This window comes from Hordeum vulgare, chromosome 5H, assembly GCF_904849725.1.
Source record: "Hordeum vulgare subsp. vulgare chromosome 5H, MorexV3_pseudomolecules_assembly, whole genome shotgun sequence".
NCBI lineage: Eukaryota > Viridiplantae > Streptophyta > Magnoliopsida > Poales > Poaceae > Hordeum > Hordeum vulgare.
In genome coordinates, this window is record NC_058522.1 from 577427219 (window position 1) to 577452575 (window position 25357).

General features: G+C 44.0%; 2 protein-coding genes across 3 annotated transcripts; one reads left to right on the forward strand and one right to left on the reverse strand.

Moving 5' to 3' along the window:
* Positions 1 to 16915: 16915 nt before the first annotated feature.
* LOC123395068 (pirin-like protein) lies at positions 16916 to 18534 on the reverse strand. Its single transcript, XM_045089996.1, has 5 exons — positions 18175 to 18534; positions 17943 to 18060; positions 17776 to 17838; positions 17553 to 17656; positions 16916 to 17449 (listed from the first exon to the last, which is right to left on the reverse strand). Exons 1-5 carry the CDS (start codon positions 18516 to 18518, stop codon positions 16966 to 16968), a joined length of 1113 nt encoding a protein of 370 aa, XP_044945931.1. The 5' UTR covers positions 18519 to 18534; the 3' UTR covers positions 16916 to 16965.
* Positions 18535 to 20617: 2083 nt separating this feature from the next.
* LOC123395069 (pirin-like protein) lies at positions 20618 to 22488 on the forward strand. 2 transcript variants are annotated; one of them, XM_045089999.1, is made up of 5 exons: positions 20629 to 21167; positions 21281 to 21398; positions 21504 to 21566; positions 21662 to 21765; positions 21874 to 22488. In XM_045089999.1, the coding sequence occupies exons 1-5, from the start codon at positions 21052 to 21054 to the stop codon at positions 22355 to 22357; spliced, it is 885 nt and encodes a 294-aa protein (XP_044945934.1). In that variant the 5' UTR covers positions 20629 to 21051; the 3' UTR covers positions 22358 to 22488. The 2 variants fall into 2 exon arrangements, with proteins under 2 accessions (XP_044945933.1, XP_044945934.1); XM_045089998.1 differs by having other exon boundaries at positions 20618 to 21167; positions 21281 to 21566.
* The last annotated feature ends 2869 nt before the right edge of the window (positions 22489 to 25357 follow it).

Sequence of the window (25357 nt, forward strand, 5' to 3'; positions counted from 1 at the left end):
TTTTGACATCCTATGTGCAATATTTAAAAAATAATGCAACAACTACTAACATAATTCTAACAGACTTTTAGCATCGTTACGAGTGAGAAAGTCTCACCATAGTCAACTGTTTGATCATGTCAGAAACATCTTTGCGACAAGTCGAGCTTTTCTTAATAGTGACTTATCACCATCATCGTCTATCTTCCTTTTAAAGATCCATCTTTACTCAATAGTCCTATGACCATCAAGTAGTTCTTCCAAAGTCTACACTTTGTTTTCATACATGGATCCTCTCTCGGATTTCATGGCCTCCAGCCATTTGTCAGAATCCGGGCCCACCATTGCTTTCTCCATAACTCGTAGGTTCACTGTTGCTTAACAACATGACCTCCAAGATAGGGTTAATGTACCACTCTGCAGTAGTACGCGACCTTGTCAACCTACGAGGTTTGTAGTAACTTGATCCGATGCTCGATGATCACCATCATCAGCTTTCACTTCAATTGGTGTAGGCACCACAAGAACAACTTCCTGCACCCTGCTACACACTGGTTGAAGTGATGGTTTCAATAACCTCATCAAGTTCTACCACCCTCCCACTCAATTCTTTCGAGAGAAACCTTTCCTCGAGAAAGGATCCGTTTCTAGAAACAAACACTTTGCTTTCGGATCTGAGATAGGAGATGTACAGAACTGTTTTGGATATCCTATGAAGATGCATTTATCCGCTTTAGGTTTGAGCTTATCAGACTGAAACTTTTTCACATAAGTGCCGAAGTCCCAAACTTTCAAGAAATGACAGTTTAGATTTCTCTAAACCTCAGTCTATACTGTGTCATCTCAACGGAAATACGCGGTGCCCTATTTAAAGTGAATATGGTTGTCTCTAATGCATAACCCATAAACGATAGTGGTAATTCGATAAGAGACATCATAGCATGCACCATACCAAACAGTGCGTGGATATGACGTTCACACACATCATCACATTATGATGTTCCAGGTGGCATGAACTGCGAAACAATTTCCACATTGTCTTAACTGCGTACCAAAACTTGTAACTCAGATATTCATTTCTATGATCATATCGTAGACAATTTATCCTCTTGTTACGACGAACTTCACTCCGAAACAGAATTGAACTTTTCAATATTTCAGACTTGTTATTCATTAAGTAAATACTCTTGTATCTACTCAAATCGTCATTTGAAGTAAGAACATAATGATATACACTGCGTACCTCAGCACCCATTGGACTGCATACATCAAAATGTATCACTTCCAACAAGTTACTATCTTGTCTCATCTCAATGAAAACAAGGCCTTGCTCATGTGGTATGATTTGCATGTCACTAGTGATTCAAAATCAAGTGAGTATAAAGATCCATCAGCATGGAACCTCTTCATGCAATGTATACCAACATGACTCAAGCGGCAGTGCCACAAGTAAGTGGTACTATCATCATTACCTCGTATCTTTTGGCACCAATATCATGAACATGTGTAACACTACGATCGAGATTCAATAAACCATTGAAGGTGATTATTGAAGCAAATAGAGTAACCATTATTCTCTTTAAATGAATAATCGTATTGCAATAAACACGATCCAATCATGTTCATGCTTAACGCAAGCACCAAATAACAATTATTTAGGTTTAACACCAATCCCGATGGTAGAGGGAGCGTGCGACGTTTGATCATATCAACCTTGGAAACACTTCGAACACGTATCGTCACCTCGCCTTTAGCTAGTCTCCGTTTATGTCGTAGCTCTCATTTCGTGTTACTAATCACTAAGCAACCGAACCGGTATCCAATACCCTCGTGCTACTAGGAGTACTAGTAAAGTACACATCAACATCATGTATATCAAATATACTTCTTTTGACTTTTGCCAGCCTTCTTATCTACCAAGTATCTAGAGTTGCTCTGCCTCAGTGACTGTTCCCCTCATAACATAAGCACTTAGTCCCGGGCTTGGGTTTAATCTGGGGTCTCTTCATTAGTGCAGCAACTGCTTTGCCGTTTCACGAAGTATCCCTTCTACCCCTTGCCTTTCTCGAAACTTAGTGGTTTTACTAACCATCAACTATTGATGCTCCTTCTTGATTTCTACTTTCGTAGTGTCAAACATCGCGAATCGCTCAAGGATCATTGTATCTATCCTTGATATGTTATAGTTCATCACGAAGCTCTCACAGCTTGGTGGCAGTGACTTTGGAGAACCATCACTATCTTATCTGGAAGATCAACTCCCACTAGATTCAAGCGATTATCGTACTCAGATAATCTGAGCACACGCTCAACGATTGATCTTTTCTCATTTACTTCGTGGACAAAGAATCTTGTCGGAGGTCTCATACCTTTTAACAAGGGCACAAGCATGAAATCACAATTTCATCTCTTTAGAACATCTCTTATGTTCCGTGACGTTTCAAAACGTCTTCGGCGCCTTGCTTCTAAGACATTAAGTATTTTGTACTAAACTATCGTGTAGTTATCAGAAACGTGTATGTCGGATGTTCACAACATCTACAGACGATGCTCGAGGTGCAGCACACCGAGTGGTGCATTAAGGACATAAGCCTTCTGCGCAGCAACGAGGACAATCGTCGGTTTTACACACTCAGTCTGCAAAGTTTGCTACTATCAACTTTCAACTAAATTTTCTCTAGGAACATATAAAAACAGTAGAGCTATAGCGCAAGCTACATCGTAATTCACAAAGACCATTAGACTATGTTCATGACAATTAGTTCAATTAATCATATTACTTAAGAACTCCCACTCAAAAAGTACATCTCTCTAGTCATTTGAGTGGTACATGATCCAAATCCACTATCTCAAGTCCGATCATCACGTGAGTCGAGAATAGTTTTACTGGTAAGCATCTCTATGCTAATCATATCAACTATACGATTCATGCTCGACCTTTCGGTCTCATGTGTTCCGAGGCCATGTGTGCACATGCTAGGCTCGTCAAGCTTAACCCGAGTGTTCCGCGTGTGCAACTGTTTTGCACCCGTTGTATGTGAACGTTGAGTCTATCAAACCCGATCATCACGTGGTGTCTCGAAACGAAGAACTGTCGCAACGGTGCACAGTCGGGGAGAACACAATTTCTTCTTGAAATTTTAGTGAGAGATCACCTCATAATGCTATCGTCGTTCTAAGCAAGATAAGGTGCATAAAGGATAAACATCACATGCAATTCATAAGTGACATGATATGGCCATCATCATATGCTTCTTGATCTCCGTCACCAAAGCACCGACACGATCTTCTTGTCACCGGCGCCACACCATGATCTCCATCAACGTGTCGCCATCGGGATTGTCGTGCTACTCATGCTATTACTACTAAAGCTACATCCTAGCAAAATAGTAAACGCATCTACAAGCACAAAAGTTAGTATAATGACAACCCTATGGCTCCTGCAGGTTGCCGTACCATCGACGTGCAAGTCGACATTATCTATTACAACATGATCATCTCATACATCTAATATATCACATCACATCGTTGGCCATATCACATCACAAGCATACCCTGCAAAAACAAGTTAGACGTCCTCTAATTTTGTTGTTGCATGTTTTACGTGGTGACCATGGGTATCTTGTAGGATCGCATCTTACTTACGCAAACACCACAACGGAGATATATGAGTTGCTATTTAACCTCATCCAAGGACCTCCTCGGTCAAATCCGATTCAACTAAAGTTGGAGAAACTGACACTTGCCAGTCATCTTTGAGCAACGGGGTTACTCGTAGCGATGAAACCAGTCTCTCGTAAGCGTACGAGTAATGTCGGTCCAAGCCACTTCAATCCAACAATACCGCGGAATCAAGAAAAGACTAAGGAGGGCAGCAAAACGCACATCACCGCCCAAAAAAACTTTTGTGTTCTACTCGAGAAGACATCTACGCATGAACCTAGCTCATGATGCCACTATTGGGGAACGTCGCATGGGAAACAAAAAATTTCCTACGCGCACGAAGACCTTTCATGGTGATGTCCATCTACGAGAGGGGATTTCTGGTCTACGTACCCTTGTAGGTCGCACAGCAGAAGCGTTAAGAAATGCGGTTGATGTAGTGGAACGTCCTCACGTCCCTCGATCCGCCCCGCGAACCGTCCCACGAACCGTCCCGTGATCCGTCCCACGATCCGATCCGATCTAGTACCGAACGGACGGCACCTCCGCGTTCAGCACACGTACAGCTCGACGATGATCTCGGCCTTGTTGATCCAGCAAGAGAGACGGAGAGGTAGATGAGTTCTCCGGCAGCGTGACGGCGCTCCGAAGGTTGGTGGTGATCTAATCTCAGCAGGGCTCCCTCGAGCTCCGCAGAAATGCGATCTAGAGGTAAAACCGTGGAGGTATGTGGTCGGGCTGCCGTGGCAAAAGTGTCTCAAATCAGCCCTAAAACCCCACTATATATAGGAGGGAGGGAGGGGAGGAGGCAGCCTCAAAACCTAAAGGTTTGGCCGAAATTGGAGGTGGAGGAGTCCTACTCCAATCCTACTTGGAGTAGGATTCCACCTTCTCACTTGGAAACTCTTTCCACCTTTTGTTTTTTCCTTCTCAAACGTTATGGGCCTTAGTGGGAACTTATTCCAGCCCACTAGGGGCTGGTTTGTCTCTTCCCATAGCCCATGAGACCCCTTGGGGCGTGACACCCCTCCTGATGGTCCCCGGCACCCCTCCCGGCACTCCCAGTACACTACCGATGAGCCCGAAACTTTTCCGGTAATGCACGAAAACCTTCCGGTAACCAAATGAGGTCATCCTATATATCAATCTTCGTTTCCGGACCATTCAGGAAACCCTCGTGACGTCCATGATCTCATTTGGGACTCCGAACAACATTCGGTAACCAACCATATAACTCAAATACGCATAAAACAACGTCGAACCTTAAGTGTGCAGACCCTGCGGGTTCGAGAACTATGTAGACATGACCCGAGAGACTCCTCGGTCAATATCCAATAGAGGGACCTGGATGCCCATATTGGATCCTACATATTCTACGAAGATCTTATCGTTTGAACCTCAGTGCCAAGGATTCATATAATCCCACATGTCATTCCCTTTGTCCTTCGGTATGTTACTTGCCTGAGATTCGATCGTCAGTATCCGCATACCTATTTCAATCTCGTTTACCGGCAAGTCTCTTTACTCGTTCCGTAATACAAGATCCCGCAACTTACACTAAGTCACATTGCTTGCAAGGCTTGTGTGTGATGTTGTATTACCGAGTGGGCCCCGAGATACCTCTCCGTCATTCGGAGTGACAAATCCCAGTATTGATCCATACTAACTCAACGAACACCTTCGGAGATACCTGTAGAGCATCTTTATAGTCACCCAGTTACGTTGCGACGTTTGATACACACAAAGCATTCCTCCGGTGTCAGTGAGTTATATGATCTCATGGTCATAGGAACAAATACTTGACACGCAGAAAACAGTAGCAACAAAATGACACGATCAACATGCTACGTCTATTAGTTTGGGTCTAGTCCATCACATGATTCTCCTAATGATGTGATCCCGTTATCAACTAACAACACTTGCCTATGGCTAGGAAACCTTGACCATCTTTGATCAACGAGCTAGTCAACTAGAGGCTTACTAGGGACAGTGTTTTGTCTATGTATCCACACAAGTATTGTGTTTCCAATCAATACAATTATAGCATGGATAATAAACGATTATCATGAACAAAGAAATATAATAATAACTAATTATTATTGCCTCTACGGCATATTTCCAACAATTGCATCAACCTTGGAACCATTTCCTACGCGCATCGTCACTTCATCTTTCGCGAGCCTTCGCCTATTCCGTAGTTCCTGTTTCGAGTTGCAAATATGAGCAACATAACCGGTATCGAATACCCAGGCACTACTACGAGATCCGGTTAAGTACACATCAATAACATGTATATCAAATATACCTGATTTTTCTTTGACCGCCTTCTTATCAGCCAGATACTTGGGGCAGTTGCGCTTCAAGTGACCCATACCCTTGCAATAGTAGCACTCTGTTTCAGGCTTAGGTCCAGCTTTGGGTTTCTTCGTCGGATTGGCAACAGGCTTGCCGCTCTTCTTTGAATTACCCTTCTTCCCTTTGTCGTTTCTCTTGAAACTAGTGGTCTTATTCACCATCAACACTTGATGCTCTTTACGGAGTTCAGACTCTACGACTTTCAGCATCGCAAACAACTCGCCGGGTGACTTGTTCATCCCTTGCATGTTGTAGTTCAACACAAAGCCCTTATAGCTTGGCGGCAGTGACTGAAGAATTCTGTCAGTGATAACCTCTTGCGGGAGTTCAATCCCCAGCTCAGCTAGACGGTTTGAGTACCGAGACATTTTGAGCACATGTTCACTGACAGACGAATTCTCCTCCATCTTGCAAGCATAGAATTTATCGGAGGTCTCATACCTCTCGATCCGGGCGTTCTTCTGAAAGATAAACTTCAACTCCTGGAACATCTCATATGCTCCATGACGCTCAAAGCAACGTTGAAGTCCCGGCTCTAAGCCATACAAGACTGCACATTGAACTACTGAGTAGTCCTCCTTACGTGTTAACCAAGCATTCTTAACATCTTGGTCAGCCGTAGCGGGTGGTTCATCTCCTAGCGCGACATTAAGGACATAATCCTTCTTCCCAGCTTGTAGGATCAACTTAAGATTACGAGCCCAGTCTACAAAGTTGCTTCCATCATCTTTCAACTTAGCTTTCTCTAGGAACGTATTAAAATTTAGGGTGACTGTTGCGTGAGCCATGATCTACAACACAAATATATTCAAAGTGGTCTTAGATTATGTTCAAGATAATTAGAGTTTAACTTAATCAAATTACTTGCTAAACTCCCACTCAAAAAGTACATCTCTCTAGTCATTTGAGTGGTTCATGACCCACTTACACTAGCTCAAGTCCGATCATCACGTGAGTTGAGTATAGTTTCAGTGGTAAGCATCCCTATGCTAATCATATCAACTATATGATTCATGATCGACCTTTCGGTCTCATGTGTTTCGAGTCCATGTCTGCACATGCTAGGCTCGTCGAGCTTAACCCGAGTGTTCCGCGTGTGCAACTGTTTTGCACCCGTTGTATGTTAACTTTGAGTCTATCACACCAGATCATCACGTGGTGTCTCGAAACGACGAATTGTAGCAACGGTGCACAGTCGGGGAGAACACAATTTCGTCTTGAAATTTTAGTGAGAGATCACCTCATAATGCTACCGTCGTTCTAAGAAAAATAAGGTGCATAAAAGGATTAACATCACATGCAATTCATAAGTGACATGATATGGCCATCATCACGTGCTCCTTGATCTCCATCACCAAAGCACCGGCACGATCTTCTTGTCACCGGCGCCACAGCATGATCTCCATGAACGTGTCGCCATCGGGGTTGTCGTGCTACTCATGCTATTACTACTAAAGTTACATCCTAGCAAAATAGTAAACGCATCTGCAAGCACAAACGTTAGTTTAAAGACAACCCTATGGCTCCTACCGGTTGCCGTACCATCGACGTGCAAGTCGATATTATCTATTACAACATGATCATCTCATACATCCAATATATCACATCACATCGTTGGCCATATCACATCACAAGCATACCCTGCAAAAACAAGTTAGACGTCCTCTAATTTGTTGTTGCATGTTTTACGTGGTGACCATGGGTATCTAGTAGGATCGCATCTTACTTACGCAAACACCACAACGGAGATATATGAATTGCTATTTAACCTTATCCAAGGACCTCCTCGGTCAAATCTGATTCAACTAAAGTTGGAGAAACCGACACTTGTCAGTCATCTTTGAGCAACGGAGTTACTCGTAGCGATGAAACCAGTCTCTCGTAAACGTACGAGTAATGTCGGTCCAAGCCGCTTCAATCCAAAAATACCGCGGAATCAAGAAAAGACTAAGGAGGGCAGCAAGACGCACATCACCGCCAACAAAAACTTTTGTGTTCTACTCGAGATTACATCTACGCATGAACCTAGCTCATGATGCCACTGTTGGAGAACGTCGCATGGGAAACAAAAATTTTCCTACGCGCACGAAGACCTATCATGGTGATGTCCATCTACGAGAGGGGATTTCCGATATACGTACCCTTGTAGATCGCACAGCAGAAGCGTTAGTGAACGCGGTTGATGTAGTGGAACATCCTCACGTACCTCGATCCACCCCGCGAACCGTCCCACGAACCGTCCCGCGATCCGTCCCACGATCTAGTGCCGAACGGACGGCACCTCCGCGTTCAGCACACGTACAGCTCGACGATGATCTCGGCCTTCTTGATCCAGCAAGAGAGACGGAGAGGTAGATGAGTTCTCCGGCAGCGTGACGGCGCTCCGGAGGTTGGTGGTGATCTAATCTCAGCAGGGCTCCGCCCGAGCTCTGCAGAAACGCGATCTAGAGGTAAAACCGTGGAGGTATGTGGTCGGGCTGCCTTGAAAAAGTTGTCTCAAATCAGCCCTAATAGCTCCATATATATAGGAGGAGGGAGGGGAGGCTTGCCTTGAGGCTCAAGGAGACCCAAGGGCTGCGCACCAAGGGGAGGAGGAGTCCTCCTCCAATCCTAGTCCAAGTAGGATTGGAAGGTGGACTCCTTCTCTCCCTTCCCACATCTTTTTTTTCTCTTTGATTTTCTATCTATGGCGCATAGGGCCTTCTTGGGCTGTCCCACCAGCCCACCAAGGGCTAGTGCGCCACCCCCAAGGCCTATGGGCTTCCCCGGGGTGGGCTGCCACCCCCCCCCCCCCCCCCCGGTGAACATCCGGAACCCATTCGTCATTCCCGGTACATTCCCGGTAACTCCGAAAACCTTCCGGTAATCAAATGAGGTCATCCTATATATCAATCTTCGTTTTCGGACCATTCCGGAAACCCTCGTGACGTCCGTGATCTCATCCGGGACTCCGAACAACATTCGGTAACCAACCATATAACTCAAATACGCATAAAACAACGTCGAACCTTAAGTGTGCAGACCCTGCGGGTTCGAGAACTATGTAGACATGACCCGAGTGACTCCTCGGTCAATATCCAATAGCGGGACCTGGATGCCCATATTGGATCCCACATATTGTACGAAGATCTTATCGTTTGAACCTCAGTGCCAGTGATTCATATAATCCCGTAAGTCATTCCTTTCGTCCTTCGGTATGTTACTTGCCCGAGATTCAATCGTCAGTATCCGCATACCTATTTCAATCTCGTTTACCGGCAAGTCTCTTTACTCGTTCCGTAATACAAGATCCCGCAACTTACACTAAGTTACATTGCTTGCAAGGCTTGTGTGTGATGTTGTATTACCGAGTGGGCCCCAAGATACCTCTCCGTCACAAGGAGTGACAAATCCCAGTCTCGATCCATACTAACTCAACGAACACCTTCGGAGATACCTGTAGAGCATCTTTATAGTCACCCAGTTACGTTGCGACGTTGGATACACACAAAGCATTCCTCCGGTGTCAGTGAGTTATATGATCTCATGGTCATAGGAACAAATACTTGACACGTAGAAAACAGTAGCAACAAAATGACACGATCAACATGCTACGTCTATTAGTTTGGGTCTAGTCCATCACGTGATTCTCCTAATGACGTGATCCAATTATCAAGCAACAACACCTTGTACATAGCCAGAAGACCCTGACTAACTTTGATCAACTGGCTAGCCAACTAGAGGCTTGCTAGGGACAGTGTTTTGTCTATGTATCCACACATGTATATAAGTCTTCATTCAATACAATTATAGCATGGATAATAAACGATTATCTTGATACAAGAATTATAATAATAACTATATTTATTATTGCCTCTAGGGCATAATTCCAACAGCCGCCACACCACTCGCCGCCGTGGCCGACCACAACCGCCACCGCTGCCGATCTCAACCCACCCGCCTCCGCGGCCGTATCTCTCCCCGCTCACTGCCCCCGTTGCGGCGCTCGAGCGCATCGCGTCGACCCTGGTCCACCCTGGCCTGTGACTAGGCCGCTGCTACACCACTCGCCGCCGCGGTCGACCTCCACCACCACTGTTGTCGATCTCAACCCACCCACCTCCGCGGCCGTACCTTTGTCCGCTTTTTGCCCCCGTTTCGGCGCTCGAGCACAGCTTCTGGATCAAATCAACGCGGCAGCTACAGTGACAGGGGATGATGCGTCTGCTCGATGCAGAACGGCGGCGACGCGCGGATAAGGCGCGGCGGAGCGAAGTACTTCCAGGTGGAGGCGGGCCTCCATGGCTCACAGGGGGAACTCCGAGGTTATGGCGTGGCAACGGCGACTCCTTATGGCCAGATAGAGGCGCCTAACCCTTGCTCCCCTCATCGTATGCCCTCCTCCGGCAGGAACTCATCATCTGGTGAGATCCCCTCCACGTGCCTCCAACCGTGTGCCAAGCACGGGCAAAAAAATTTGTTTGTGGAGATTTGTTTGCTGATGAATGAATGTATTGAATGTAAGATTGTATTGTTGTAGAGATAGAGAATGGAACACCACCTTCAGTTTGTCATCTGATTCCACATTCTCTACCCCATGAGTGAAATAAGATAACAGTCCATTGATTAATTCACGTAGCATCCTTGTTTTGTTTTGCTTGTCCCGCTCAATTTCTCATCATGGTGGAATTAACAATGGACGGGTTGATTTCTCAACAAAATAGTATAGGACTGACTACATTAGTTAGTTAGCTTATTATTTTAATAAATCAAAATGATTATAAAAAAATTAAAAGCGTGTGGTATTTTTTTTTCTCCCGTTGCAATGCACGGGCCTTTTTTGCGGGTTGAATACCGAAAAAGTGAGGAGTGCTTTCGCAAAAATGCCATGACGGACGCGACGGACGACAGAAGCGTTCCGCGCTTTATTATTATGGGACATAAGTTACTGAGAACAAAGTAATAAGTACCAGAATATTCAAAAATATATTTTATGATTCATTTTTAATACTATTTCTTAGCAACAAAATCGTATAAAATAAAAGTGAAACTTACACCTTCAAGAACTAATGCATATGGAATAATAGTTTGTACATATGGCAAGAATAAACACGTACTCCACTTTTGGCACGCTAAAGATTGCAACTTTAAACACGTACTCCACTTTTTATTACACGTACTCCACTTTGTATTACACGTACTGCTTGGTGGCACGCTAAAGATGAGAGGAGGAGAGCTGGTCTCCCCTTTACTTCTTTTTTCTCGGTCTCATGCAAGCCTCAGCGGAGAAAGAGGAGCCATGCATGCATATGAGCATCTCCATCTTTATATCCAAGTGAAGTGACACGTCCCAGCAGCGCCCGTGCACCACTCTCCTCTCGTACAGGGTTCTCTTTCTCTTTTGCGTGGTACTCCCTCACTTCCTACATATAAGTCTTTCTACAGATTTCACTAATGAACTACATACGAATGTATATAGATATATTATAAATTATAGATTCACTCATTTTACTAATGAATCACTAATAAAATCTCTTAAAAAACTTATATTTAGGAACGTATGGAGTACTAGTCATCATGTGAGCGCTGACATGCGAATAACAGTACGACGACGGTGGATTGCATGTGTGCGACTGTAAATCGCTTGCACTTGGCTAGCACGTACTGAGCTTAGAGCAACTGTAGCAGACACCGTAAAACGGCCGGTTCGTAAAAAATCCGGCGACTATACGGGTTTGGGTTATTTTTTCTGTCGTCGCGAGACGGAGGAGTACGACCGCGCGCGCGGCCGCCTCTTCTCCGGCAGCAGCTCATTCCTCCCTCCCACCGGTGAAGAGGGAGGTTGAAGAGCTCCCGTCGGTGAAGATGGAGCCGGAGGCCGAGGCGGTGCCGGGGCCGTCGTCGGACCGGAGGATTTCCTCCCTCCGGCAGAGGTGGATAGCCTCCTGCCCGTGCTACTGGCGCGGAGTGCACGAGAGGCGAAAGAGGACGAGCAGCACCGTCGGAGGGAGGAGCTGTTCTGCAGCGCAACTAATCCGGACGCCTCAATAAGTCGTGTCATTATGACGAGGACTCGAACTCAGGACCTGACAGTTTTACCGTATGCTGCTTGCCAATCGACCAACCAAGTGCTTGTGTTTTTAACTACCGTGAGATATATAAGAAAACACAACAGTATTCATAAATAAATACATTTCTGGAAAAAACCAAAACTTTTCTCGAAAAAATGTAAAACTTTAGGAAATGGCGAATATTTTTTGCAAAAAGAAAATATTTAATGAAACTCTATATTTTTTAAAACATTTTAGCAATTCAAATTCCAGAACATTTTTCTAAGAATGTGAAGAACTTTTGTGATTTCAAACTTTTTTGAAAAGTAATAAGAAATTGTAATCTTAAACAGTTTATAAAAATGCAAAAAAAATGAAAAGTCCAGACGTTGTAGGAAAAACTAGAAAAGAAAATCAAAAACATGAAAGTTTTTTGAAAACTGAAGAATTGTGAAATTTCAAAAAAAAACAGATATTCTGACAAAAAATTAGAAAAAATGAACTTTTTTGGATTTATGAAATTTTGAAAGCGAGAATAATATTCAAATTCCTGAATTGTTTAGAATTCGGGAAAATAGTTGAAATAAGGATATTTTTATAACTTCTGTATTTTTTGAAAAGCCAAACATTTTATATATACTAGCATTTTATTAGAAATTACAAACAAAATTGGAAAACATAAATTTTTAGAATTTGAAAAAAATATAACATGTTTTTTTTAAATTGCCAAATATTTTTGGAAAATGTGAACAATTTATAAAAATACAAACAGTTTTAGCAATTCCCAACAGATGCCCAACGGGAGCGATACCGTCACCTAGTTGAGCCAAGGTTGAAGGGTCTTTTTTCTATCTTTTCGTTAATTATTTTTTCTCCTTTTGTATTTTGTTATTCTTTTTGAAATAGTTCAAATGTTTGAAATATTATATAGAATACCAATAAAAATTTTAAGGAGATGTTTTATATTATGATTTTAAACTCTTTTTCCCCTCCAACATTTATGAAATGCTTTTTAAGAAAAGCATTTATTGATTTCAATTTTATCCATTAGTTATGTTAAAAACTTAAAATAAGAGCTTTAAGTACCTATTTAAATTATGATTTGAAATATATGCTTTCTTTAAAGCTGGCATGGGTGCTTACTATGGATATGCCCACCTGCTGGTGAAAGTTGTGGTCATTTCAAGAATGTCGCAATAAGGACCATGTTCACCGCAGGGTGTGCGGGTGGCCAGCATGGTCGGACGTGACGCAACCCTCATATGGTGTTGGAATTCATGCGAACGCTTTATGGATGCCTACCATAGGCATGCCATATATGTTGGTAAAATTTGATGTCATTTTATGCATGTTCAATAATAGATCACGTTTGACTGAGAGTGTTCGGGTAAGGCCAGAAGGGTTCATTTGAGAGCGAGTTCTTTTTTTCATCCGTCGAATGAGCCCAAATGTTTTTTCCACGAGCTTATATGACCAATTCAAGGCACCATGCTAAGTTGTTTGAGTTTTCAACAAATTTCGCATTTTCTGAAGTTTTTCGGTCAAAAAAGGCTGATAAATGGCCAGACATGTCGCAACTTGCATATGGTGTTGGCGATCGTTCAATCCTAACATGGTAATGCCCTCCTGCATGCATAAGTTGGGCTTATCTGAAGGACGTACAAAAATAGACCATCCTCAAGGGAGGAATTTCGAGTAAGCCAGATGTGTCCATGTGAGAGCACATTGTTTTTTGACAACCTTGAAATGATCCGAATTTTGACCATGGCATTTTATGACCAATTTAAGGTACCATGTCAAGTTATTTTTGTTTTTGAATTTTTTTTGCATTTTCTGGAGGATTCTCCATAAAAAAGACCGATACATGGTCGGACGTCTCGCAACTTACATATGTTGTCAAAAATATTATTCAAACCTAAGATGGATGCCTAAAATGAGCATGCCCCCACCTGCTTGCAAAAGTTAGGGTTATTGTAAGGATGTACAAAAATATACCATCTTGAAGGGAGGATTTCGCATAGGGAAGATTGGTCGTCTAAGAGCATATTGTTTGTTGGCAACCTTGAAATGATCTGAATTTTTTTATGGGCTTATATGACCAATTAAGACACCATGTCAAGTTATTTTGGTTTTCGACATTTTTTCATTTTCTAGAGGTTTCTCCGTTAAAAAAGACCGATAAATGGTCGGACGTGTCGCAACATGCATACGGTGTGGAAAATCATTCAAACTTGACATGAATGCCTAACATGAGCATGTCCACCTGCTTACAAAAGTTGGGGTAATTTGAAGGATGTCCAAATATAGACCACCCCCAACGGAGGATGTTCGGGTAAGCCAAAAGGCTCCATCTGTGATACAACCTCACTTGAAATTGCAACCCATTGGTAAACTTGCAGTAGCGGCTCTTTCCGAATACTATAAATATCAAGTACGACCATATTTTAAAACTTGCAGTTGCAAGTGTCTTCTATACTAGAAGTTGCGACCTGATTAGTAAACTTGTAGTTGCCACCCTACTTGAAATTTGTAGTTGCGACTCCACTTGTAAGATTGCCGTTGTTGCCCAACTTGAGAACTTTCAGTTGTGACCCGACTTGAAACCTTGTTGTTGCAACCACATTTAAAAATTACAGTTGTGACCTTATTTGAATACATGCAGTTGTTGCCCATTTTTAAAATCTCACAATACAACGCCATTTGAAAACATTTAGTTTCAATCCAACTTGAAATATTACAATTACGAAGCCAGTTGAAATCCTGCAGTTACCGCCCGACTTAAAACTTTAGTAACACAAATTCTTTTGACAATAAAACTCTTGAAAAAACATTTATACCAAAAGGGAGGCTTGGTTTTTTTTTTATCTCGTTTGAATAAAAAGAAATGACATGGTGAAGTAGAGAATAAAAACTATAGGAAACTGAATAAATGGAAGTGAAAAACAAAAATTAGTAAAAACCTAAACAATCAATGATCATCAAAGGGTGTTGTCGTGGAGCTTAATTAGGTGCTATAGGGTTTAGTGTGGTGTTTTCTTCAGTTCATCCTGTAATTTATTTCGGTAGGGTAGTCGCGTGCATGTTGCGTGTTCTTATTATCTTGGGTTGGCATTGTATGAGGGCCATCCATCGCCGTGTACTTTATTTGGTCGTTGTTTTATATGTAAAGCGGGGCGAAAGCCTGTTTCGAAAGATTAACAACAATTTGTGATTGTCTTATTGCCAGCTTGGAATTGAAGGCATGCCAATATACGAGGACGCTGGAAAAAAGATACAATTTTTTTTTCTACTAATCTGCTGAATGGTTTCCACTATCCCCCGACAAAACAAGATAGTTAACACTGTCTTCCATAATCCATGAAGAAAGGACAAAAGAAGAAAAGAAAGGAAATGGATATCAGTTTTTGTTTATTGATCGAGCTTATTAGATATGCGTTCAAGGACTGGATGCTCCATGTGCTGGTTTAGCGTCAAGTGATGAGTTGCAGTTGAAGCACAAGCACTTGCCACCATCGTCGCAGAACCCAAAATGGTAGCCTTCAGCGCCGCACTGTGCGGCACAAGCTTCGACGCTGACGCAAATCGGGTATTTAGGACTGTGCGTCGGGCATTTCACAGGCCTTACTGCGACCACACCTGGATGGCATATTTGATTCAATCAAAAAGTGAGCGAGCGTGTTTATTCAATGAATTTTTTTCTTTTATGCAAGATAATCAAACACATAATGCATGGAAGTACAGATTTAAGGTATTTTGTCCTGAAACTTGTATACAAAAGCTTAGACATACATACTTCTATCTATATGAGATGCAAAACAAAACAAAACAAAAAGATTACCGGAAGACGTAAGGAGGAGTGCCAGTATCGACATGGACACGACGACGGCGGTGAACCTGCAGCTAGGCATCATTGTCGATCGGCCGGAGATGAGAACTGAGGATTCGCTAGAGCAAGCAATGCACGCGTGTTGCCCGGTTTACTTCAGAATGCATCTGTGTATTTTATAGGGAACGGCCAGAGGTATGCTTATGGAAAGTGGCAATGCAAATTTGGTAATAAATAAATAGGAAATTGCATCTGTGGGCTACAAATATTCTCTACTCAATCATCTTGATTTACCTTCTCGTTTATTATTATTATATCTTTCTATTTTATGGACAAAGTATAGATATGATTACATACCAAAAATAAACATATATAGATATAATTAGCTAATTGAATCAGTGCTTATTTTGGTTACCAACGAATTTAACTGCCAATTGGATCGGTGCTTATTTTGGTTTCCAAAGAATTTAACTGCCAATCTAGGAGCGGAGGGAGTAGTTTCATTTGACGAGTCAATAATTATGGCTGTTGAGGCGGTTTTTGAGAAAAATCTGTGGGAAAAAACAGAAAAAATAAAAACACCACCCTACGATCTCGGCTACCTCGACAAATGCACAAAGGGCTACGTACCGTCTTGCTTGAGCAACCTCGTCGGTTTTCACTCCTGCCACAACTTCTGCGATGCATCGACGGTTACGACTGTGGGGGGATGACCGTTGGCTTACCTTCGGATTCTTCTCAAGTCTCACCATCTGCGTCGCTACCATTGTGACTGCGGGGTATGTTAAGTATCGTGATTAGTTAGGAAACAAAAGATAGACTAGGATTTGTCCTACCATGAGGCTCAAGCAATACAACAACAATTCCACAAATCCCTGTATTCTCCCGTTTAACATTTATGATGAAAGAAACAATCTTACTAAGTTCCTTCTCATTACACACTTTTATTGTATGACATTCTTTCCTATAATCAAGTAAAGAAAACAAATCAAAGAAAAACAAGACTACTACTACAACCTACACGGATAAAATCGTAGAATGCAGGAAACGATCTTCTGCACGACAAGGCACCGCGACGTTGATCATCATCACACCGAGAGACACAGTTGAGAATCAGGCGGAGCTCCACTGGCTGGCCTTCTCGAAGCCGTTGCGGCCGTAGTAATAGTCCTCCATGGCCTTCTGAATCTGGGCACGAGAGTTCATGACGAAGGGCCCCTGCTGGACCACTGTCTCGTTCAACGGCTGCCCTGCCGCCAGCACGAACCGCAGCGGCGCGCCGGACCGGTTCCACACGATGAGGCCATCGCCGGCGCCGAGCACGAGGCAGTGGTGCTCGCTCGCCGGCGCCGCGCCCTCCTTGCCGAACACGCCCTCGCCCTCTATGATGTACACGAATGCGTTCCAGCCCTCGGGGATCGGCTGGTGGAACTGCGACCCTGGTTGCATCGTGAAGTCCATGTACATGGTGGGCGTCCGCGTGTAGACCGGCGACCGCACCCAGAAGGCCTCCCCGGCGATGATCCGCACCGCCACGCCATCCTTCTCGGCCTGGCTGATGTCCTTGCTCTCGAGCTCCTGGTACCGCGGCTTGATCCTAGCAAATATTGTGAGTAATTGGTCATTGCAATGTACTCCTAAAGAAGTTGAGTTCCTACGATTCATATGATCCTTTTTTAGATAGTACAGTAGATACATACATCTTGTCCTTGGAGGCGAGGTTGATCCAGAGCTGCAGGCCCTTGTGCACGCCGTCGGATGCCGGCATCTCCGAGTGCACGATGCCGCGCCCAGCCGTCATCCACTGGTCAGGAGGAACAGAGCATTCGGGTTGCAATGTTAGTTCTCAAGTCAAGATAGAATGAATGTGTTAAGTGCATGCGATGGTTTGTCTGAAGAACGAATTGGATGAGTGGGTCGCACCTGCACATCTCCGGTCCTGATGGTACCCTTGCGGCCCGAGAAGTCCTGGTGGGTGAAGGCCCCCTACATCATCAGATAACCCAAAACAGACGCAAGCATTTTAGCAAACACGATGGAGGCAGAGTAATTTCAGAAAAAGATGGAAGAAGCAGAGCATGGGTGCGTACGTCTAGCATGTAGGTGACGGTCTCGAAGCCCCGGTGCGGGTGGTCGGGGAAGCCGGCGGGCTTGGAGACGGAGAACTCGTCGAGCAGCAGGAACGGGTCCAGGTTCGGGAGCTCGTGCCTGCAGCAGCAGCATCATCAAAGACAAGGGACAGAAAGAGGTCAGCGCCAGCCGCACATCAGAAATTCAGAGTTGATTCATCAGCGATTGAGAGAGGGGTTGGTGGTGTCATACCGGCCGATGCTCCGGCGGACGGTGGCGCCGTCCCCCTCGGACTGGGACAAGGACAGAACCTTCTTCACCACCTTCCTCGGACTCTCGAACGGCACGGACGAGGAAGACGAAGACATGATCGCTGGTGGGAACAAGAAGACGGCGGTCACAGCAAGAATCAGGAGGAAGAGGACTAGGAACAGAAGAGGTCTGTTGTTGGCGCTACTTCTAGAGCTTGAGCTTGTGTTTCTGGACGCGAGATGAACACGATGGCTGCTATTCCGCTTGGCGAGGCGCGCGAGTGCCGTATAAATAGGGGAGGAAGAAGAGGAGAAGGAGAAGAGAGAGAGGTGCTGCCTCAGCATCTTCGTCGCCGCTGGCGCTGGGGGTGAGATGTGGTGAGGTGAGGTGATGGATCATGGTGGACGCGGGCGGTATATAAATGGCGATCAGGAGCATGGTCGTTGAGGAAGGTGGTGCGCGCGCGCGGCTGCTTTCTTTCTTGAATTTATTTATCTTTTTCAAAGGGGCTGCGGCTGCTTCGGAACTCAGGTGGGTCTGCTGGACGCGGGCCACGACGACGTGCTGCCGTGCGCCGGTCGTCACCACGCCGCCGAACCGCAAAAAATATGGCCATGCTCCTTTGCTCCTTATATAACATAGAATATATAAAAGAAAACCTAACAATACAACATGGAGAACAAAGAAAAACACATATGCATAGAATATACTCCTTTCGTTTCTAAATATAAGCCTTGTTAGACATTCAACTAGAAACTATATACAAATGTATATAGACATATGTTAAAGTATAAATTCAATCATTTTGCTCCTTATATAGTCTGTAGTGAAATCTTTTAAAAGACTCATACTTCCTCCATTCCTAAATATAAGTATTTTTAAAGGCTTTACTAGAAGACTACATATGAATGTATATATACATATTTTAAAATATAGATTTACTTATTTTGTTTTGTATGTAGTCCCCTAGTGAAACTTTTGAAAGACTTATATTAAGAAATGGAGGGAGTATTTAAGAATGAAGAGAGTAGACATCTAGAGTACACCATGAGATATGAGAGTTTTTCAAGGAAGCCTCGAGAGACCGAAAGTCAACCCATGCTGAATTGTGGTCTGTGTGTTGAGTTTCTGGTATAATTTTTGTCGATTTTTAATATTTGAATCAAAAACATAGGAAATGTCGGACGATGGTAAGATCCTTGAGTGCGATTATTGCACCGATGACAAGGGTATATATGATTGTTATCCTCACCTAGACAACGATACCCCCTTCACCGTCACTCTAAAGGAGGACTTTAAAATTATTACGATATGCAACGATGACATGTATTTTTTGTAATGAAGCATGATGTGTTTTCTTTTGATTTAGCTAACATGTAATTTTCTTTCTTACAATTCGATTAATGCATTCTTTGCCATGCAAGACTATATGTCTTGTACAAGTTCTATTTTAGAGGTAGGGAGAGTACAAATACATCTAAGGATGAATTTTTTTCACTTGTGATGTTAAGCTAAAAAATGCAGTAGATCACACATATTTTGGTTGTTCAATTCGAGTGCACTATGCAAGTCCTACGGGTTTCAGAAGGACATGCAAATAACCTTCGACCTTGGTCATGACGATGATCATAAAAATAATATCAAATTTTGGGTGCATGTGGTTCACATGATTCCAGTTCAATCTTTATGTGAGTTTATCAACAAATTCCTTATGTAATTTATATTGTTTATTAAAAAATATTTGGTACTCATACCGACTAAACTCGTTTATTTTTAATTATTAACTTATTTCTTTTCTTCAAAAAATACATGAAAGATAGTAGACCGGACCTACTACAGTTATGTCAACGAGCTAACTTGGTTCGAGAATAATCATTTGATCTCATTTGTTAATGATGTTGAGTATTTTAAGACCAATTATCTAATTAGCGCCAATTATACATGCCACTAGTGCACGAGTTGAAGCATGTTAACATCATTTCAGATATCATTATAAGATGTTATTTTACAATTGTGTCACTAGTCCATTTTTTACACATATTTTTCTTAAACAAAACTAGATTGCTAACTAAGTTATTATTATGTTCTTCAACAGATACTACCGTGAGAGATTGTGCCTATCATGGTGCTTATAAAAGGTTATTTAAATATTGTTAGCTTACGCCTGATTATGTCGATGAGTTTCCCAGGTTCATACTCCATGTCTCGAAGGAATAATCCTGAAAACACGCAGACAACCACTTGACAAAGACTATAAGGATTTACGCAGGCCACAAGCTAATGATAGGTTGATGTGTATTCTTCATAGGGAAGATGATGCATATGTTTTTTGTTTGTGTGTGCGCTGTTGTTGTTCCTCGACCAATTTTTAACCTTTTATTCTGGATATAGATTTGCTGCATAGCCATCATAATTTGTGTGGGTCGTCGGCGGGGGTGACGAGGGCGGCACGGCAGCACGTCGTCGGGCACGCACCACCCACCTTGTCCAGAATCCCAAGCCGCCGCAGCCTCAGCCGCAAAAGAATAGAAAAAGGAAGCAGCCGCGCTGCGCTGACCGCACGCTCCACCTGTTCAACTTCAACGTCCACCCGGAGGAGGATGAGGATGAGGTCATCCCGGCGTCGCCATTTATTATTTACCCAGCGGATCCACTCGACCATGATCGTCGAACACCTCATAGTCATAGGTCATGGCGACGAAGATGCTGAGGCAGCACCTTCCCCTCCTCTTCCACTATTTATAAGGCGCCCGCGTGCCTCACCAGGCAGAAATAGAATAGCAGCCATCGTGTTCCTCTTGTGTCCAGCAAGACAAGCTCAAGCTCCTCCTGATTCTTGTTCTTGTGACCGCCGTCTTCTTCTACCCACCAGCGATCATGGCTTCCTCTTCCTCGTCCATCACGTTCGAGAATCCGAGGAAGGTGGTGAAGAAGGTGATGTCCTTGTCCCAGTCCGAGGGGGACGGCGCCACCGTCCGCCGGAGCATTGGCGGGTACGACACCACACCACCAACCCCCTCTCTCAATCGCCATGACTTCTGGATTTCTCATCGTGGGGGAGCTAGCTAGCGTTCACCTCTTGTCTTTGATGCTGATGTTGCTGCAGGCACGAGGTTCGGAACCTGGATCCGTTCCTGCTGCTCGACGAGTTCTCCGTCTCCAAGCCAGCCGGCTTCCCCGACCACCCGCACCGAGGCTTCGAGACCGTAACCTACATGCTCGATGTACGCACACATGCTCTGCTTCTTCCATCTCGTGCTCTGTTCCGTTCTGCCCGCGAGGTGTTTGCTGAAAAAGCTGTTCTGTCTTGTAGATTTGTGCCGATGCAGGGGGCATTCACCCACCAAGACTTCTCCGGACACAAGGGCACCATCAGGACCGGAGATGTGCAGGTTCCATCTACTCATCCCATTCTTCAGAGATCTTGATCCATTCTATCTTGACTTGAGAACTAACATTGCAACCCAAATGCTCTGTTCCTCATCAGTGGATGACGGCGGGGCGCGGCATCGTGCACTCGGAGATGCCGGCGGCCGACGGCGTGCACAAGGGCCTGCAGCTCTGGATCAACCTCGCCTCCAAGGACAAGATGTATGTACCCGATGCGAAGCCAGCTATCAAATCTTCTTTACACGACAATGATCAATCACTCACACACTAACTCTGCTTCTGCAAAATCGCTCGTCCAAACAATGGCAGGATCGAGCCACGGTACCAGGAGCTCGAGAGCAAGGACGTCAGCCAGGCCGAGAAGGACGGCGTGGCGGTGAGGATCATCGCAGGGGAAGCCTTCGGGGTGCGATCGCCGGTCTATACACGGACACCCACCATGTATATGGACTTCACGATGCAACCAGGGTCGCAGCTCCACCAGCCAATCCCCGAGGGCTGGAACGCCTTCGTGTACATCATAGAGGGGGAGGGCGTGTTCGGCAAGGAGGGCACGGCGCCGGCGAGCGCGCACAACTGCCTCGTGCTCGGCGCCGGCGATGGCCTCAGCGTGTGGAACCGGTCCGGCGCGCCGCTGCGGTTCGTGCTGGCGGCAGGGCAGCCGTTGAAGGAGTCAGTGGTGCAGCAGGGGCCCTTCGTCATGAACTCTCGTGCCCAGATCCAGAAGGCCATGGAGGACTACTACTACGGCCGCAACGGCTTCGAGAAGGCCAGCCAGTGGAGCTCCACTTGAATCTGATCGGTTTGTCGATACGATGATGATCGACATCGCGGTGCATTGTTGTGCAAAAGATTGGGGAGGAAGCGAAACTGCATTGTACCATCTTACTCATACTTCTGAAGTGTAGTACTAGTAGTCTTGTTTTTCTTCGGTTCGTTTTCTTTACTTGTTTATAGGAAAGAATGACATACAACAAGAGTGTGTAATGAGGATGCACTTAATAAGATTGTATCATCATAAAAGAACAATCGTTCAACTATAGATATTTGGGCAAGCGGAGCAAGGGTAAATAATGGAGATTGTTTTGCATTGATTCCTTCGCCCAAAATCACATATATTCCACACAAAAAACATATTAAATCGCTGGTGTGTTTTGACCATCCTAGATTTTGATTTTCCATGAAACAAAAAAAATCATGTAGAAAACATGAGTTGACACAGATCAAGAAGTTAGCTCATAAAATGATATAAAAGTGTATCAAAACTATATATAATTAATGTAAATATAACAATAATAATTTATAAATTATAGATACATAGAAGAAGTATCATCGAGCTCGCCGGCCGGCCCCTATGTCGGCGGCGGGACGAGGAGAGGGGGTGGAGGAAGGTTCGGTGGTGCGAGCATTTTCCCCCTGAGTCGCTAGGAGAGTGATATATCTCTCCTTAGCTTGCTCAAACGGACTAGACAGCAATGTATCTCTCCGGTGAGGCTGTGTCTTCTATTTTTTTCTCCCAATTGGCAAAACTGCAACTCTGTCCCACATTATCTAGATTTATCTATAAAAGATCCACGAAGAACACGCACACATGTCGAGGCACTACGACAGTTTTTCTCTTCTCATATCCTCCACGTTTAGATATGGGAAGGGATGTATACAAGGGGCTCATCCGCTCCGGCGAGTGATGGTGACTATAGATACAATTGGTGAGAGTGGGCAGAAGGATGAGCCATCGTGCTAAGAAGCAAAAGGTATGCATGGCATGCATGGCGAGAGATTAACGAGACATGCAGAAATAAACCTTGCTAGTTGAGTTCTGCATCATCATCATGGTCTGGAAAAAAGATGGGACTATGGAGAATTGGTTTGGGTCGTTTGATTCAGCTCTACAAGGTCTTTGGCCAGTCGGATTTGTTGTCATTGAGCCTGAATCGATAGAGGATGCTTTTCTCAAATAGTGAAATTAGGAAGGTTTTTTTTTATGTTGCCTTGAGTCTTTCAACGTGTTGAAAGCATATGAGGTGCTTGTTGTGTAGAGATAAGACATGTTGCATTGATTCCTTTTTTAGAGAGAAGGCTCATAGCTCAAACTTTATAAATAAAGCACACATGGCAGAATCAGCCATACTACACATTAAGGCATCAGGCAACAAAACCCAGAGTAAAAATGACAGACTTGCAACTGTAAAGAAATAAGGCTAACTGGAGATTGTTCGGGCTGGACAACAACAATGAGCTACACAAATTTATTAACGCAGCAAATATGCACACTACACAGGTCCCTTCACTTGTCATGAACTTTGAGGACAGCTTCAACCAACAAGTAAGCAGCGGAATAACACAAACAACATGCACATGTGACACAGGATTTAACATGGACAAACCTCCTCAAGTTGAGGAGTAAAAAACCACGGATGTGGACTGACCGGTCTACACAACTTCACTATGAGAATGATGAATATGTCTTCTCTAGAACCTCTAAAGAGATTTACAACACACTCTCCACGTTGCCAACCGGCAAAAACAACAACAACCACAAGAGGCAAGATTTCAACAAAGTAGAGTACACACAGCTTCTGTCCCCTTCAATATTTTACAAACTGCTCTTAAACCGTTGAACCCAACAACACCAAATTTTTCATACAAGTTTATACACGAGTTTCTGAGATCCCTTCAAAATTTAAGCTCAATCGGACACCATTTGCCTACCCAAACTATTTGTCTCCCAAAACTACTCTGTTCTGAAACTGCAACAGTTAGAGCGAACAAAACCACTCTCAAATCTGATGCTCCACTTATCCAATCCTCAAACCAGCTAACCAGATAGAAGTACTGAAAGTAAGGTACGAGCTCACAAAGTTTGGGGTCAATCAGAGCACATTTGAGCCTACAATCACTAGCTTGAACATTGTCTAGTGAGATGCACCAAATGTGGACAGAACCTCCACTTCTTCTTCCTCTCACACACAGGTTGTGTTTTCTCTTGTGTCCTCTCTCTCACTCTCACGAATGATAGCCACCTCCAGCAGAGGTGGAATGGCTAGGGTTTTCTTCTTGCTGCCTTCACTAGGGAAAATTCACAACCGTTGGATGCACCGTGAATCTACGGCTGATATGTGTTGGACTTATGGGCTGATGTTGGGCTGCCAACACACCTCCATGTGGAGGGACTTAGCCCAACAAACTCCCCCTCCTCACATAATGGAGGGTCTCACTACCTCCCGACGGCCATGCGAGTGAGTCGGTGGCATACTTTGAGCTTCTTCCTTGTCACCACTTTAGTCAACATATGAGCCTCATTGCCATCCGTGTGAACCTTTTCAAGTTGCATTTGCATGTAATACAACACATCTCGAATCCAATGATAGCGGACTTCTATATGCTTAGACCTTGAATAGAAACTTGTTTTCTTACTCAAGTGGATAGCCCTTTGGTTGTCACAAAACAATACATACTTGTCTTGCTTAAAACCAAGCTCATAAGCAACCCGTTTCAGCCACAATAGCTCTTTGCTCACCTCTGTTACTGCAATGGATTCAACTTCACTTGTATTGAGTGTCGCACATTTTTGCAGCCTGCTTTGCCATGACAATACTCCCCCTGCATAGGTAACCAAGTAACCTGAAGTAGACATCCTTCTGTCATCATCTCCAGCCATGTGAGAATCTGAAAAGGCAATCAGCTTGGCCTCACCACCACCAAAGCAAAGCTTCAGATTTGTGTTGCCCCGGAGATATCTCAAAATCCACTTCACGGCTTCCCAATGAGGTCTTCATGGATTTGACATAAA

Bases quoted from the DNA above. Each gene is read 5' to 3' on its own strand.
- LOC123395068 (XM_045089996.1), bottom strand. From the start codon at position 18,518: ATGCTGAGGCAGCACCTCTCTCTCTTCTCCTTCTCCTCTTCTTCCTCC. The intron at 17,839-17,942 runs GTACGCACCCAT...CTGATGATGTAG, and splicing joins CCGTCACCTACATGCTAGAC to GGGGCCTTCACCCACCAGGA. The intron at 17,450-17,552 runs GTATGTATCTAC...AATATTTGCTAG, and splicing joins CTCGCCTCCAAGGACAAGAT to GATCAAGCCGCGGTACCAGG.
- LOC123395069 (XM_045089998.1), top strand. From the start codon at position 21,052: ATGGCTTCCTCTTCCTCGTCCATCACGTTCGAGAATCCGAGGAAGGTG. The intron at 21,567-21,661 runs GTTCCATCTACT...GTTCCTCATCAG, and splicing joins TCAGGACCGGAGATGTGCAG to TGGATGACGGCGGGGCGCGG. The intron at 21,766-21,873 runs GTATGTACCCGA...AAACAATGGCAG, and splicing joins CTCGCCTCCAAGGACAAGAT to GATCGAGCCACGGTACCAGG.